Source organism: Salvelinus fontinalis, chromosome 34 (genome assembly GCF_029448725.1).
Source record: "Salvelinus fontinalis isolate EN_2023a chromosome 34, ASM2944872v1, whole genome shotgun sequence".
Lineage (NCBI taxonomy): Eukaryota > Metazoa > Chordata > Actinopteri > Salmoniformes > Salmonidae > Salvelinus > Salvelinus fontinalis.
The window spans coordinates 31,449,663-31,467,819 of record NC_074698.1 but is presented as its reverse complement, the minus strand read 5'-3'; the positions used below and the strand labels follow the sequence as shown (position 1 = coordinate 31,467,819).

At 43.9% G+C, this 18,157-nt stretch overlaps 1 protein-coding gene across 1 annotated transcript; it reads right to left on the bottom strand.

The window, feature by feature from the left end:
* Nucleotides 1-7,730: 7,730 nt before the first annotated feature.
* LOC129833733 (actin, cytoplasmic 1) lies at nucleotides 7,731-12,224 on the bottom strand. Its single transcript, XM_055898515.1, has 6 exons — nucleotides 12,114-12,224; nucleotides 10,695-10,823; nucleotides 10,096-10,335; nucleotides 9,176-9,614; nucleotides 8,878-9,059; nucleotides 7,731-8,161 (listed from the first exon to the last, which is right to left on the bottom strand). Exons 2-6 carry the CDS (start codon nucleotides 10,815-10,817, stop codon nucleotides 8,018-8,020), a joined length of 1,128 nt encoding a protein of 375 aa, XP_055754490.1. The 5' UTR covers nucleotides 10,818-10,823; nucleotides 12,114-12,224; the 3' UTR covers nucleotides 7,731-8,017.
* Between the last annotated feature and the right edge of the window lie 5,933 nt (nucleotides 12,225-18,157).

Genomic DNA, 18,157 nt, shown 5'->3' with positions numbered 1-18,157 from the left:
TATACTATAACACTACTATATATATATACTATAACACTACTATATACATATACTAAAACACTACTATATATATATATATATACTATAACACTACTATATATATATATACTATAACACTACTATATATATATACTATAACACTACTATATCTATATATACTATAACACTACTGTATATATACTATAACAATAATATATATATATATACTATAACACTACTATATATTTATACTATAACACTACTATATATATATACTATAACACTACTATATATATATACTATAACACTACTATATATATATATACTATAACACTACTATATATATATACTATAACACTACTATATATATATACTATAACACTACTATATATATATATACTATAACACTACTATATATTTATACTATAACACTACTATATATATATACCATAACACTACTATATATATACTATAATACTACTATATATATATACTATAACACTACTATATATATACTATAACACTACTATATATGTATACTATAACACTACTATATATATGTATACTATAACACTACTATATATATATACTATAACACTACTATATATATATACTATAACACTACTATATATATATATACTATAACACTACTATATAAATACTATAACACTACTATATATATATACTATAACACTACTATATACATATACTAAAACACTACTATATATATACTATAACACTACTATATATATATATACTATAACACTACTATATCTATATATACTATAACACTACTATATATATGTATACTATAACACTACTATATATATATACTATAACACTACTATATATATATATATACTATAACACTACTATATATATATATACTATAACACTACTATATATATACTATAACACTACTATATATATATACTATAACACTACTATATACATATACTAAAACACTACTATATATATATATACTATAACACTACTATATATATATATACTAAAACACTACTATATATATATATATACTATAACACTACTGTATATATACTATAACACTAATATATATATATATACTATAACACTACTATATATATATATACTATAACACTACTATATATATATACTATAACACTACTATATATATATACTATAACACTACTATATATATATACTATAACACTACTATATATATATACTATAACACTACTATATATATACTATAACACTACTATATATATATATACTATAACACTACTATATATATATATACTATAACACTACTATATATATATACTATAACACTACTATATATATATACTATAACACTACTATATATATATATACTATAACACTACTATATATATAAAGTGTTTAATTATGAACAGGATCCTACTGGATTCAATAGGTGGGATTGTAAAGGTGTTTAATTATGAACAGGATTCAATAGGTTGGATTGTAAAGGTGTTTAATTATGAACAGGATTCAATAGGTGGGATTGTAAAGGTGTTTAATTATGAACAGGATCCTACAGGATTCAATAGGTGGGATTGTAAAGGTGTTTAATTATGAACAGGATTCAATAGGTGGGATTGTAAAGGTGTTTAATTATGAACAGGATTCAATAGGTGGGATTGTAAAGGTGTTTAATTATGAGCAGGGTCCAATAGGTGGGATTGTAAAGGTGTTTAATTATGAACAGGATTCAATAGGTGGGATTGTAAAGGTGTTTAATTATGAACAGGATCCTACAGGGTTCAATAGGTGGGATTGTAAAGGTGTTTAATTATGAACAGGATCCTACAGGGTCCAATAGGTGGGATTGTAAAGGTGTTTAAGTATGAACAGGGTTCAATAGGTGGGATTGTAAAGGTGTTTAATTATGAACAGGAGCCTACAGGATTCAATAGGTGGGATTGTAAAGGTGTTTAATTATGAACAGGATCCTACAGGATTCAATAGGTGGGATTGTAAAGGTGTTTAATTATGAACAGGGTTCAATAGGTGGGATTGTAAAGGTGTTTAATTATGAACAGGATCCTACAGGATTCAATAGGTGGGATTGTAAAGGTGTTTAATTATGAACAGGATTCAATAGGTGGGATTGTAAAGGTGTTTAATTATGAACAGGATCCTACAGGATTCAATAGGTGGGATTGTAAAGGTGTTTAATTATGAACAGGATCCTACAGGATTCAATAGGTGGGATTGTAAAGGTGTTTAATTATGAACAGGATTCAATAGGTGGGATTGTAAAGGTGTTTAATTATGAACAGGATTCAATAGGTGGGATTGTAAAGGTGTTTAATTATGAGCAGGGTCCAATAGGTGGGATTGTAAAGGTGTTTAATTATGAACAGGGTTCAATAGGTGGGATTGTAAAGGTGTTTAATTATGAACAGGATTCAATAGGTGGGATTGTAAAGGTGTTTAATTATGAACAGGGTTCAATAGGTGGGATTGTAAAGGTGTTTAATTATGAACAGGATCCTACAGGATTCAATAGGTGGGATTGTAAAGGTGTTTAATTATGAACAGGATTCAATAGGTGGGATTGTAAAGGTGTTTAATTATGAACAGGATTCAATAGGTGGGATTGTAAAGGTGTTTAATTATGAACAGGATTCAATAGGTGGGATTGTAAAGGTGTTTAATTATGAACAGGATTCAATAGGTGGGATTGTAAAGGTGTTTAATTATGAACAGGGTTCAATAGGTGGGATTGTAAAGGTGTTTAATTATGAACAGGGTTCAATAGGTGGGATTGTAAAGGTGTTTAATTATGAACAGGATCCTACAGGATTCAATAGGTGGGATTGTAAAGGTGTTTAATTATGAACAGGATCCTACAGGAGGGATTGTAAAGGTGTTTAATTATGAACAGGATTCAATAGGTGGGATTGTAAGAGATGTTGTCTCTGATAGAATCCAGAAAGAATCCAAAAGGTGCAAAGTTTACGGCCAAAGACACAAAACATCCAACATTAAATTAAATATTTTTATTCATCAAATAACACGGGGAAAACAACCACTTTTTTGTTGGTACAGTATTAATTTACCATCCTTACAAACCACGTAATGTACATGTACGTTAGTGTATTGTACATACAGTAGGCTGGTCAGCTAGGTTTGAACCTGTTGACTCTCCGTCACCATGGAGATAGACGTTGCACAATCCAGTCATTACGTACATTGAGGCGTCAAGCGGTTTGTGATGACGTGGCTCAAGTGGGTAAAAGCATAGCTCTTGCAACACTAGAGGGCTGTGTGTTCGATTCCCACGGAGGACCGGTAGGATTTTTTTGTTTTAAAATGTACGCACTCATTGCTTTACTGTAAAATGCCTAGTTACTCGTTTTGATTTAAGTCGGCTTGACAATTTATGGTTGTCTAAGCAATGATCAACAACCAATTTGACAAGAGTTTGACATTTTTTTTTGTTTTAGAGCAGGGGTGTCAAACTCATTCCACGGAGGGCCTAGTGTCTGCAGGTTTTTGGTTTTTCCTTTCAATAAAGCCCTAGACAACCAGGTGTGGGGAGTTCCTAACTAATTAGTGATGTTAATTCATCAATCAAGTACAAGGGAGGAGCGAAAACCCGCAGACACTCGGCCCCCCGTGGAATGAGTTTGACACCTGTGTTTTAGAGAATAATTTGTCAAATATTGTACAATCAAGGTGTGCGCAACTCTGGGACCGATCCCGACATAGGAATTTATACCGTTCCCAAAGCACGCCTTTCCTGCACACTTCTCAGTGTTTGGTATTCAGACTAGGCTACTTAACCTTATCATGTCGCGCAACACGCTCTGCAGGTCTGGCTGCCTTGCGCGATCTGAATAAATGTCATTCAACGCTGGAAATCCTCCCAATTGATGGCCAACAGATTTTCTCCCGGAGTTTTCATTCAATGGGGGTTTTTCAAGTACATTTACGTTTAAACCATCCCTTTAAATATGGTATAACTTTAATGATATATTTTGTGCGCAGACTCAATAGAATACATGGACAGAACGGGTTCACAATATAGAGATCAATGACAGAAAGACGTCAATGAATATCCGTGTCCGTTTCAACACCAACGGGTGGATTTAATAATACTCTGATCTTGTAGATTATTTAGACTAGAATGTACGGTTATCAAATTATGTATGAATGAGGAAAAAACGGTTCGGAAAGTCTTTAAACACTAAATATATTGATAAATAAAATAAAAATTACAATGGTTTGATTCATCCTGAGAGTTGTCATATTCACGTTCAATCTATGAAATATAGGAATGTGGGGGGAAAAGGGGTACAATATGGGGTTGAACAATATAAAATATAAATCTACCCTGATTCTCTCTAATCATGGAACTGAATGACAACGGTCCTGATCGTAGTGAACTGTGCTCCAGGTTATAACCCGCTACGTGCTCCAGGTTTAACCCGCTACGTGCTCCAGGTTTAACCCGCTACGTGCTCCAGGTTTAACCCGCTACGTGCTCCAGGTTTAACCTGCTACGTGCTCCAGGTTATAACCTGCTACGTGCTCCAGGTTATAACCTGCTACGTGCTCCAGGTTTAACCTGCTACGTGCTCCAGGTTATAACCTGCTACGTGCTCCAGGTTTAACCCAGCTACGTGCTCCAGGTTATAACCTGCTACGTGCTCCAGGTTATAACCTGCTACGTGCTCCAGGTTATAACCCGCTACGTGCTCCAGGTTATAACCTGCTACGTGCTCCAGGTTATAACCTGCTACGTGCTCCAGGTTATAACCCGCTACGTGCTCCAGGTTATAACCTGCTACGTGCTCCAGGTTATAACCTGCTACGTGCTCCAGGTTTAACCTGCTACGTGCTCCAGGTTTAACCTGCTACGTGCTCCAGGTTTAACCTGCTACGTGCTCCAGGTTTAACCCAGCTACGTGCTCCAGGTTATAACCTGATACGTGCTCCAGGTTATAACCTGCTACGTGCTCCAGGTTATAACCCGCTACGTGCTCCAGGTTATAACCTGCTACGTGCTCCAGGTTATAACCTGCTACGTGCTCCAGGTTTAACCTGCTACGTGCTCCAGGTTTAACCTGCTACGTGCTCCAGGTTTAACCTGCTACGTGCTCCAGGTTTGAACCCGCTACGTGCTCCAGGTTATAACCCGCTACGTGCTCCAGGTTATAACCCGCTACGTGCTCCAGGTTATAACCCGCAACGTGCTCCAGGTTATAACCCGCTACGTGCTTCAGGTTATAACCAGCTACGTGCTCCAGGTTATAACCCGCTACGTGCTCCAGGTTATAACCTGCTACGTGCTCCAGGTTATAACCTGCTACGTGCTCCAGGTTATAACCCGCTACGTGCTCCAGGTTCGTGTGGTCTGAGTTCCATAGTGATTCTAACAGGCGACATATAAAGCAGTGCACAACGTCAACCGGATATAATCCGCTAATACTAGCGACCCTCAGGAACAAGGACGTGACAGACGAAAGAACGGTACGCGGGGATGGAAATACATGTATGTGGGTTTAACTGACGGTGGCTCCCGATAGGGGCTCATATTTAACACGGTATCAATTGTCAAGTAAAACTGAGAAAAACCCGGGAATATAATGAACACAGTATAAAGCGCGTACATCAACTCAGCCTTACAGAAAGACGATACATTTGGGTCTCCACATTTCATTCACGCAGAACTTATGAAGGCATACAATTAACATTCTGAATAAAAGCGTATCTATTTTATATCAATGTATAAATGACAGAGTGTGGCGAATTATGTTATTTCTATGGGGGGGTGGGGTAAGAAAAGGAGAGGCTTTCCCCGCTTGGAACCGGAAGGGTTCGCTAAACCTTAGTCACGGTTTCCTCGATCGGTAACGTGATAGAATTATGACGGAAGGAAATCAAGGTTAGAATATGAAGAACATATTATTCTAGTTCCACCTCCAACAAATAGTTTGGTGAATAACATGCTATATTCTCATGCTTAAATTCAAGGTCAGAATAGACAGAGAAATGCGCATGAAAAAACAAAGGGAATTGCGTTTTATTGACAGTGCCTATGGGAAGTATTCAGACCCCTTGACTTTTTCCACATTGGTACGTTCCAGCCTCGTTCTAAAATGTATTCAATTGTTTCTTTCCTCATCAATCTACACACAATACCCCATAATGACATCACAATACCCCAGAATGACATCACAATACCCCAGAATGACATCACAATAGCCCATAATGACATCACAATACCCCAGAATGACATCACAATAGCCCCAGTGACATAGCAAAATATCGTTTTTACATACGTTTTCAGACCCTTTACTCTGTACTTTGGTACTGGTACCCAGGCTATATGAGATGGACTTCATCAGAACTGTGACCCGACTAAAGTCCTGTTGGCTGTTGATGAGACTGTCTCAAATCGACCATCAGAACCATGTTTAGTTGGACCCGTTCAGACTCACGCATGTACTTTGCTGTAAAAATGCGTCATAAAAACATTTGATATACAGGTGTCTCCAGGTTAATCGTGAGCTACCAGCCCACCGGAGCAACTCGACAAAAAAAACTATTCTGAAAAGTTCATGCAACTTTCACATTGTCATTTAATCTCAAACTCACAGCTAATCAACATGCCAAACCTGTGTAGACATACTTTCCAATTTAAATGTTAACCGCAAAGTACACTTACCTGCCAGAAATATCACGTGTAGTTATTTGGAAACGTTGGCATTGAACGAGCAGCAGTAGAGAACCGTCGTTTGTCCAGAACATTCGTACTCCCTAAATCACAAAGGGAAATTACTCATATTTGAAACCTAAAAAGGTATGAGTGGAAAACTGAATTACAAATATGGCCTACTTAGTTTACCCATTATGTTGACAGAGGTATACCAGAGATGGTGAATTTAGGACCCAGAGGAGCATTGCAGGAGAGATGAGATGATGCCCATTTGAAAACTAGAAAAACATCCAATCTGGCAACCAGTTCCTCGCCAAAACACTGATCAGAAGGTTGGAGACCCTGTTCTAATGCATTGATCCACAACCTAGCCAGTATAGTATACAGGCAGTTAACCACCATTCCTAGACCGTCATTGTAAATAAGAATGTTAACTGACTTGCCTAGTTAAATAAATAGCACCCGTTATATCACTAGCAGACAATTAGCTAGAGATTTACATTAATCTAATCATCTTTAGGTAGCGAGGAGAGATTGAAGTACGTTCTGTCAAAGCGCAGGATAGTTCCTCTAGCTGTGCCGTAGGAACGAACCAGTATGGTGGTTTGACTGGAACACACTAAACCCCTGTTACGTAACTTTAAATCGGCTTGACCCCCAAAAGTGAACAGTACAGGAAGTAAGGAGTCTCAGACAGGAAGTCATGTCGGAACACATGTGCACTTTATTGGGAGTTTAGTCAGTGTACAAGTTGACCCGCCCCCCCCCCCTACTGTGGTCCCTCTGGCACCCCAATAACCTCTGACCCCCCCCAGCAGAGGTCACACTCGGGTTCATTTGCATAAACAAAAACCAAAAAAAATAAAAATAAATGAACAGGACCAAGACTTTAAGGCTGCAAGTACAAAAAAAAAAGACGTTGTGACATAATTTACATACAAGCCATACTGCCCCGTGTTACAGATCGCTGTGGCAGAGAGGCGGAAGCCGGCAGCCTTCACAGAGGCAAATACCTGTTCTGAAAAGTTAACAAAACAATTGGAATGACTCAAGAAAGAAACTGAATGTACATGTGTCGTTTGTTTTTTAAAGTCCTCAGTTTGCATGATAGAATCTCAGGGTCCTTAAATTTTTTACTAAAATCCTTTGTTGTTTCACCGTTCCAGTTGTAATTTTCTCACAGATCCTGAGTCTAAAAAAAAAAAGCGCCAATATAACAGAAGCCATGCCAATGAGACTGAGAAGCTGGGTTTGGGCTCCACTCCGCGGCCCCCTCTCTCTCTCTGGGTGGTGTGTCTGGTGGCAGAGCTGAAGTGGTAGTCGGGTGGCTGGGTTGGTCGTTTGGGATGGGAACAGTCTGTTGGTTTAGAAGCATTTACGGTGGACGATGGAGGGACCAGACTCATCGTATTCCTGCTTGCTGATCCACATCTGCTGGAAGGTGGAGAGAGATGCCAGGATGGAGCCTCCGATCCAGACGGAGTATTTACGCTCTGGAGGGGCGATGATCTGGAGGAGAGGGTTAAATTAACATGGTTTAGACCGCAGTACTAACATCTGACCACAGTGGCAGCAGAGAGACATGGTTAAATTAACATGTTTAGACCACAGTACTAACATCTGACCACACGGTGGCAGCAGAGAGACATTAAAGCTAAATTAACATGGTTTAGACCGCAGTACTAACATCTGACCACACGGTGGCAGCAGAGAGACATTAAGGCTAAATTAACATGGTTTAGACCGCAGTACTAACATCTGACCACACGGTGGCAGCAGAGAGACATTAAGGCTAAATTAACATGTTTAGAGCGCAGTACTAACATCTGACCACACGGTGGCAGCAGAGAGACATTAAGGCTAAATTAACATGGTTTAGACCGCAGTACTAACATCTGACCACAGTGGCAGCAGAGAGACATGGTTAAAGTAAAGGATAAGGGCAGGACTGCAGATAAGTCTACTGGATACTAAGTACCATATTGTATTGCTGTTTAAGGTATGAATGGGTTAATTTTACAGTGTTAGACTACTGTAATAGCTGTGTATTAGTGATCTTTATAAGGGTCTGGTAGCTAAGCCTACTAGTAGTGAGAACCGGTATACTAATGTTGACAGTACATCCAATTAGATGACTGGTATTCGTCCTAGTTGGTAGTGCTTGTTGCGTCCTGTGTAGGTAGGTCTTCATAAGGGACGGAGAGGTAGTGGTTGTTGATTCTCACCTTGATCTTCATGGTGGACGGGGCCAGAGAGGTGATCTCCTTCTGCATCCTGTCAGCGATGCCGGGGTACATGGTGGTTCCTCCGGACAGCACCGTGTTGGCGTACAGGTCCTTACGGATGTCCACGTCACACTTCATGATGGAGTTGTAGGTCGTCTCGTGGATGCCGCAGGACTCCATACCTGGAGAGAGAGAGAGGAGACAAAATGGCCGTCACTACGGGGGCAATCGCAACACAAGACAGCTGCCAGACTGACACGGATCGGCTGTTCCAGAGAGGTTCGTTAAAGAGACTCACCGAGAAAGGAGGGCTGGAAGAGGGCCTCTGGGCAGCGGAACCTCTCGTTGCCGATGGTGATGACCTGTCCGTCAGGCAGCTCGTAGCTCTTCTCCAGGGAGGAAGAGGAGGCGGCGGTGCCCATCTCCTGCTCAAAGTCCAACGCCACGTAGCACAGCTTCTCCTTGATGTCGCGAACGATTTCCCTCTCGGCCGTGGTGGTGAAGCTGTAGCCTCGCTCCGTCAGGATCTTCATCAGGTAGTCTGTGAGGTCGCGGCCGGCCAGATCCAGACGCAGGATGGCGTGGGGCAGAGCGTAGCCCTCGTAGATGGGTACTGTGTGGGTCACACCGTCACCGGAGTCCATGACGATACCGGTGGTTCGGCCGGAGGCGTACAGGGACAGCACGGCCTGGATGGCAACGTACATGGCAGGGGTGTTGAAGGTCTCAAACATGATCTGGGGGGAGACAAGAGGAGAGGGGTGAGTTTCAAGGTGCTAGAGGACCACAGCAGAGAGGGATGAGAATCACAACATGCGATCTAGTGAGTTAAGGGGTAACAAGTTAGTGGAGAGAAACAGTTTAGAGACACAGCAGTCCGTCCCACCGGGCCGTGCAGGTCGACACAGACCCCCTGTAGAGTCTGTGTTGCTGTTGATACAGTACGTCAGCTGGCAGAGAGCCGTCGTCTTGTTAGAAAGGTCATCATTAAAGTGATGCAACTGCTCTACGAGCCATAACAGTCATTAAGGACAGCAAGGTGCAGAAACACAGAAAGGAGAAAGACCTGCAGCTTCCAAAGAGAGACGGAGGACAAATCAGCTGTCAGAAGAGACGGCCTGGAGGAGAGGAGGAGAACGTGAGGAAAGAGAAGGCAGAACTGAACCGTAGAGGAGGAGAGGGTAGAGGGAGAGGGTAGAGGAGGAGAGGGGGACGTACCTGGGTCATCTTCTCCCTGTTGGCTTTGGGGTTGAGGGGGGCCTCTGTGAGCAAGACGGGGTGCTCCTCTGGAGCCACTCTCAGCTCGTTGTAGAAGGTGTGATGCCAGATCTTCTCCATGTCGTCCCAGTTGGTGACGATGCCGTGCTCGATGGGGTACTTCAGAGTCAGGATACCTCTCTTGCTCTGAGCCTCGTCTCCCACGTAGCTGTCTTTCTGGCCCATCCCAACCATCACTCCCTGAAGACAGGACAGGGTTAGCATATACAGCCGCTAGCTAGGACACAGCTAGCATACCAACTACTAGATTGGATGGGGTTAGCATTTACAACTACTAAGTTAGCAATGTGCTCAGTAGTAAGTCTGACTACTTTGAGAAGGTGCTGGTTGTAATGTAGCCACTTCAGGGATGTAATCTATACTATGGGATGGTTCATCTAGTCACTAGGCCTATAATTAATGATAAACAAATCAAACTACAACAATCTGTAATATTTTAAAGTTGAAAATGTTTCAAGGCCCATGATATGATTTGTTTTGTTTACATTTGGGCATTAGCAATAACAGGTCCATTTCTCGGTAAAACCCTCGTTCCTCACCTGATGCCTGGGACGACCGACGATGGAGGGGAAGACAGCACGAGGCGCGTCATCTCCGGCGAATCCGGCTTTGCACATACCGGATCCGTTGTCAACAACCAGTGCGGCGATTTCATCTTCCATTTTGAACTGCAAAAAAAAGAAACCGGACGTTAAAATGATTACAAACACTAACGCTTGAGAAAACATACAGCGTCACCCCTTAGAAACACTTCCGCACAGCGCCCTGTGACGACATGACGCAACACGTTCTGACTTCCTGACAGGTTGTAATGCTGCGTTCTGACCGCTAGGTGGAAACCGCACTGCGCCCTCTAGACAAAGGAAAGTGGCGCTTGCATCTTCGACATTACCATATAAGGACATGTTTTGGAGTCTGTGCAGCTTTCGCGGTTCACAACCAGTAAAGGAACATTTTTGACAAAACCCGGACGTGACCACTCCCTCTTTACCCAAGTAGTATTTCACCCCCAGCCGCCATTTTATAAACCTCCAAAAAACCTGGAATGTGACCGTGTAGAAATCCCGACTTAAATATGCGTTATGACTTGAAAAATTAATATTTATAAAACTTAAACGCTTTGTTAACTCTTCACAGGTAATAACTGCTCTCCAACAAGAGAACAAAAAAACAAGCCATAATCATTTAATATGCAGCTAGTTAACTGCCAAGACAAGTGTTGTGAATATAAACCTGTCTGACTAGAGGCCATTTCCTGCTGGCCACGCCTTGGTAACTGCCGATGGAAGTCGCCCTTCCTCCTGACCGGACGGTTTACCGTTAACTAACCGCTCAGGGTATAATAACTACGGCTTTAAGTAGTACTCAACCAATAGAGTGAATGAGTCTAATGTCCATAGCTCGTCTAAGTGTCCTAACTGTGTCGAGTGTCTGAAATGGAGGGTGTTAAAAATGTTGCTAAGCTAACTAGCAGGTTAAACCAGGTCTCAACCCCCCCAGCCGCAGAGCGCAACACAAAGACGACCGTCCCTGAGCCTCTTTTACCGGGGGATCCAACCGGCTGGGAAATTAACACCTTTTAACACATTCATATGTTAATACAAAATACATTTTACTGCAGGGGACCGTTGTATGGGTTTAAGCCGGTTATGGATTACCTAACAAGTCACGCAGTTACACCTGCATATAAATTCATTAAACAGGATGTCCATTTATAAAATCAAACTGTTTCAAACCCAACCAACACAATCTACTGAACCCGATACACCATGCATATGACTTAAAACCAGCATATTAACTAGTTAATCTACCCTTTATCTCACAAACAGCGTTGTAGTTCAAGTCCTCACTATATTAAACCAGATTAAATACTCAAATATGCAGCCAGATCGGTGTTTACTTTGTATCTGTTATCAAACAAACGCCATGAAATAGTTGAGAAATGTCGCTATTCTTACCTTTTGGTTTTAGGGGGGGGTGGCTTGTCGCTGTTAAGGAAACCTGTTTCAAGGGTAAATGATATCCCGCACGAACTGCGTATGACGGCGCCTCAAAAGTGAGCCGGTATACGGTGGGCGCGTGGTTTTTATCTCCGGTCAGATGCCCGGCTCGAGCCATAAAAGGTAAACTTTCGGATTTGCGCGATCTGATTGGTCCGGTGTCACGGAACCGGGCGCGTCGCCGCGTAACACGCTGCTGCTTACTGCAACTAAACTATAGCCGCTTGTGAAACGCCCCTTCTCTCTCTCTCTCTCTCTCTACCTCTCTCTCTCTGTCTCTCTCTCTCTACCTCTCTCTCTCTCTCTCTCTCTCTCTCTCTCTCTCTCTCTGTCTCTCTCTCTCTGTCTCTCTCTCTCTGTCTCTCTCTCTCTCTCTCTCTCTCTCTCTCTCTGTCTCTCTCTCTCTACTCTCTCTCTCTCTCTCTCTCTCTCTCTCTCTCTCTCTCTCTGTCTCTCTCTCTGTCTCTCTCTCTCTGTCTCTCTCTCTCTCTCTCTCTCTCTCTCTATCTTTCTCTCTCTCTCTCTCTACCTCTCTCTCTCTCTCTCTCTCTCTCTCTCTGTCTCTCTCTCTCTGTCTCTCTCTCTCTCTCTCTCTCTCTCTCTCTCTCTCTCTCTCTCTCTCTCTCTCTCTCTCTCTCTCTCTCTTACCGATTTATGAGAAAAAAGGAGGAAATCAAATGGAAGAAATCAAATGTTTTTCTTAAGGCCTTATACAGAGCACGGTTGATCCTGGTTTTAAAGTGCAGCGGTAGTGGTCAGATCTGGCTGGAGAAGCATTTAGGGTTCACACAGTGTCCCCTGGTTGTGTGTTGTAGTGTTGAGCGGTCAGTGTTCACTCAGAAGTGTAGGAGCCGCTAGCTAGCTAGGTGGCTAACTGCTACGTCCAAACAGACAGAAGTGTTAACACACTATTACAGCTACAGACGTGTTAAATACACACACATTGACCTGACACCATTCCTCACATGCATCCTAGCTCCTAGTCCCCTAAGTCCTCACATGATGCATCCTAACTCCTAGTCCCCTAAGCCCTCACATGATGCATCCTATCTCCTAGTCCCCAGGCCCTAACATGATGCATCCTAACTCCTAGTAACCAAACCCTCACATAATGCATTCTAACTCCTAGTCCCCTAAGCCCTCACATGCATCCTATCTCCTAGTCCCCCAAGCCCTAACATGATGCATCCTAGTCCCCTAAGCCCTCACATGCATCCTATCTCCTAGTCCCCAAGCCCTCACATGCATCCTAACTCCTAGTCCCCAAGCCCTCACATGATGCATCCTAACTCCTAGTTCCCCAAGCCCTCACATGATGCATCCTAACTCCTAGTCCCCAAGCCCTAACATGATGCATCCTAACTCCTAGTCCCCTAAGCCCTAACATGATGCATCCTAACTCCTAGTCCCCTAAGCCCTAACATGATGCATCCTAACTCCTAGTCCCCAAGCCCTAACATGATGCATCCTAACTCCTAGTCCCCAAGCCCTAACATGATGCATCCTAACTCCTAGTCCCCTAAGCCCTAACATGATGCATCCTAACTCCTAGTCCCCCAAGCCCTAACATGATGCATCCTAACTCCTAGTCCCCTAAGCCCTCACATGCATCCTAACTCCTAGTCCCCAAGCCCTCACATGATGCATCCTAACTCCTAGTTCCCCAAGCCCTAACATGATGCATCCTAACTCCTAGTCCCCTAAGCCCTAACATGATGCATCCTAACTCCTAGTCCCCTAAGCCCTCACATGATGCATCCTAACTCCTAGTCCCCTAAGCCCTAACATGATGCATCCTAACTCCTAGTCCCCTAAGCCCTAACATGATGCATCCTAACTCCTAGTCCCCTAAGCCCTAACATGATGCATCCTAACTCCTAGTCCCCTAAGCCCTCACATGATGCATCCTAACTCCTAGTCCCCTAAGCCCTAACATGATGCATCCTAACTCCTAGTCCCCTAAGCCCTAACATGATGCATCCTAACTCCTAGTCCCCTAAGCCCTAACATGATGCATCCTAACTCCTAGTCCCCCTAAGCCCTAACATGATGCATCCTAACTCCTAGTCCCCTAAGCCCTAACATGATGCATCCTAACTCCTAGTCCCCTAAGCCCTAACATGATGCATCCTAACTCCTAGTCCCCAAGCCCTAACATGATGCATCCTAACTCCTAGTCCCCTAAGCCCTAACATGATGCATCCTAACTCCTAGTCCCCCAAGCCCTAACATGATGCATCCTAGTCCCCTAAGCCCTAACATGATGCATCCTAACTCCTAGTCCCCCAAGCCCTAACATGATGCATCCTAACTCCTAGCCCCCAAGCCCTAACATGATGCATCCTAACTCCTAGTCCCCTAAGCCCTAACATGATGCATCCTAACTCCTAGTCCCCAAGCCCTAACATGATGCATCCTAACTCCTAGTCCCCAAGCCCTAACATGATGCACCCTAACTCCTAGTCCCCTAAGCCCTCACATGATGCATCCTAACTCCTAGTCCCCAAGCCCTAACATGATGCATCCTAACTCCTAGTCCCCAAGCCCTAACATGATGCATCCTAACTCCTAGTCCCCTAAGCCCTAACATGATGCATCCTAACTCCTAGTCCCCAAGCCCTCACATGATGCACCCTAACTCCTAGTCCCCAAGCCCTAACATGATGCATCCTAACTCCTAGTCCCCCAAGCCCTCACATGATGCACCCTAACTCCTAGTCCCCCAAGCCCTAACATGATGCATCCTAACTCCTAGTCCCCTAAGCCCTAACATGATGCATCCTAACTCCTAGTCCCCAAGCCCTCACATGATGCACCCTAACTCCTAGTCCCCAAGCCCTAACATGATGCATCCTAACTCCTAGTCCCCAAGCCCTAACATGATGCATCCTAACTCCTAGTCCCCAGGCCCTAACATGATGCATCCTAACTCCTAGTCCCCAGGCCCTAACATGATGCATCCTAACTCCTAGTCCACTAAGCCCTCACATGATGCATCCTAACTCCTAGTCCCCAAGCCCTAACATGATGCATCCTAACTCCTAGTCCCCAAGCCCTCACATGATGCATCCTAACTCCTAGACCCCCAAGCCCTAACATGATGCATCCTAACTCCTAGTCCCCAAGCCCTCACATGATGCATCCTAACTCCTAGTCCCCAAGCCCTCACATGATGCATCCTAACTCCTAGTCCCCTAAGCCCTAACATGATGCATCCTAACTCCTAGTCCCCCAAGCCCTAACATGATGCATCCTAACTCCTAGACCCCTAAGCCCTAACATGATGCACCCTAACTCCTAGTCCCCCAAGCCCTAACATGATGCATCCTAACTCCTAGTCCCCTAAGCCCTAACATGATGCATCCTAACTCCTAGTCCCCCAAGCCCTAACATGATGCATCCTAACTCCTAGACCCCCAAGCCCTAACATGATGCATCCTAACTCCTAGTCCCCCAAGCCCTAACATGATGCATCCTAACTCCTAGTCCCCCAAGCCCTAACATGATGCATCCTAACTCCTAGACCCCTAAGCCCTAACATGATGCATCCTAACTCCTAGACCCCTAAGCCCTAACATGATGCATCCTAACTCCTAGACCCCTAAGCCCTAACATGATGCATCCTAACTCCTAGTCCCCTAAGCCCTAACATGATGCATCCTAACTCCTAGTCCCCAAGCCCTAACATGATGCATCCTAACTCCTAGACCCCTAAGCCCTAACATGATGCATTCTAACTCCTAGACCCCTAAGCCCTAACATGATGCATCCTAACTCCTAGACCCCTAAGCCCTAACATGATGCATCCTAACTACTATTCCCCTAAACCCTAACATGATGCATCCTAGCTCCTAGTCCCCAAGCCCTAACATGATGCATCCTAACTCCTAGTCCCCAAGCCCTAACATGATGCATCCTAACTCCTAGTCCCCTAAACCCTAACATGATGCATCCTAACTCCTAGTCCCCTAAACCCTAACCCGATGCATCCTAGCTCCTAGTCCCCAAGCCCTCACATGATGCATCCTAACTCCTAGACCCCAAGCCCTCACATGATGCATCCTAACTCCTAGTCCCCAAGCCCTAACATGATGCATCCTAACTCCTAGTCCCCTAAGCCCTAACATGATGCATCCTAACTCCTAGTCCCCAAGCCCTAACATGATGCATCCTAACTCCTAGTCCCCAAGCCCTAACATGATGCATCCTAACTCCTAGTCCCCTAAGCCCTAACATGATGCATCCTAACTCCTAGTCCCCAAGCCCTAACATGATGCATCCTATCTCCTAGTCCCCTAAGCCTTAACATGATGCGTCCTAACTCCTAGACCCCAAGCCCTAACATGATGCATCCTAACTCCTAGTCCCCAAGCCCTAACATGATGCATCCTAACTCCTAGTCCCCTAAGCCCTAACATGATGCATCCTAACTCCTAGTCCCCAAGCATTAACATGATGCATCCTAACTCCTAGACCCCTAAGCCCTAACATGATGCATTCTAACTCCTAGACCCCTAAGCCCTAACATGATGCATCCTAACTCCTAGACCCCTAAGCCCTAACATGATGCATCCTAACTACTATTCCCCTAAACCCTAACATGATGCATCCTAGCTCCTAGTCCCCAAGCCCTAACATGATGCATCCTAACTCCTAGTCCCCAAGCCCTAACATGATGCATCCTAACTCCTAGTCCCCTAAACCCTAACATGATGCATCCTAACTCCTAGTCCCCTAAACCCTAACCCGATGCATCCTAGCTCCTAGTCCCCAAGCCCTCACATGATGCATCCTAACTCCTAGTCCCCAGGCCCTAACATGATGCATCCTAACTCCTAGTCCCCAGGCCCTAACATGATGCATCCTAACTCCTAGTCACCAAGCCCTCACATGATGCATCCTAACTCCTAGTCCCCAAGCCCTCACATGATGCATCCTAACTCCTAGTCCCCAGGCCCTAACATGATGCATCCTAACTCCTAGTCCACTAAGCCCTCACATGATGCATCCTAACTCCTAGTCCCCAAGCCCTAACATGATGCATCCTAACTCCTAGTCCCCCAAGCCCTAACATGATGCATCCTAACTCCTAGTCCCCCAAGCCCTAACATGATGCATCCTAACTCCTAGTCCCCCAAGCCCTAACATGATGCATCCTAACTCCTAGTCCCCAAGCCCTAACATGATGCATCCTAACTCCTAGTCCCCTAAGCCTTAACATGATGCATCCTAACTCCTAGACCCCTAAGCCCTAACATGATGCATCCTAACTCCTAGTCCACTAAGCCCTCACATGATGCATCCTAACTCCTAGTCCCCAAGCCCTAACATGATGCATCCTAACTCCTAGTCCCCTAAACCCTAACATGATGCATCCTAACTCCTAGTCCCCTAAACCCTAACCCGATGCATCCTAGCTCCTAGTCCCCAAGCCCTCACATGATGCATCCTAACTCCTAGTCCCCAGGCCCTAACATGATGCATCCTAACTCCTAGTCCCCAGGCCCTAACATGATGCATCCTAACTCCTAGTCACCAAGCCCTCACATGATGCATCCTAACTCCTAGTCCCCAAGCCCTCACATGATGCATCCTAACTCCTAGTCCCCAGGCCCTAACATGATGCATCCTAACTCCTAGTCCACTAAGCCCTCACATGATGCATCCTAACTCCTAGTCCCCAAGCCCTAACATGATGCATCCTAACTCCTAGTCCCCCAAGCCCTAACATGATGCATCCTAACTCCTAGTCCCCCAAGCCCTAACATGATGCATCCTAACTCCTAGTCCCCCAAGCCCTAACATGATGCATCCTAACTCCTAGTCCCCAAGCCCTAACATGATGCATCCTAACTCCTAGTCCCCTAAGCCTTAACATGATGCATCCTAACTCCTAGACCCCTAAGCCCTAACATGATGCATCCTAACTCCTAGTCCCCCCAAGCCCTAACATGATGCATCCTAACTCCTAGTCCCCCAAGCCCTAACATGATGCATCCTAG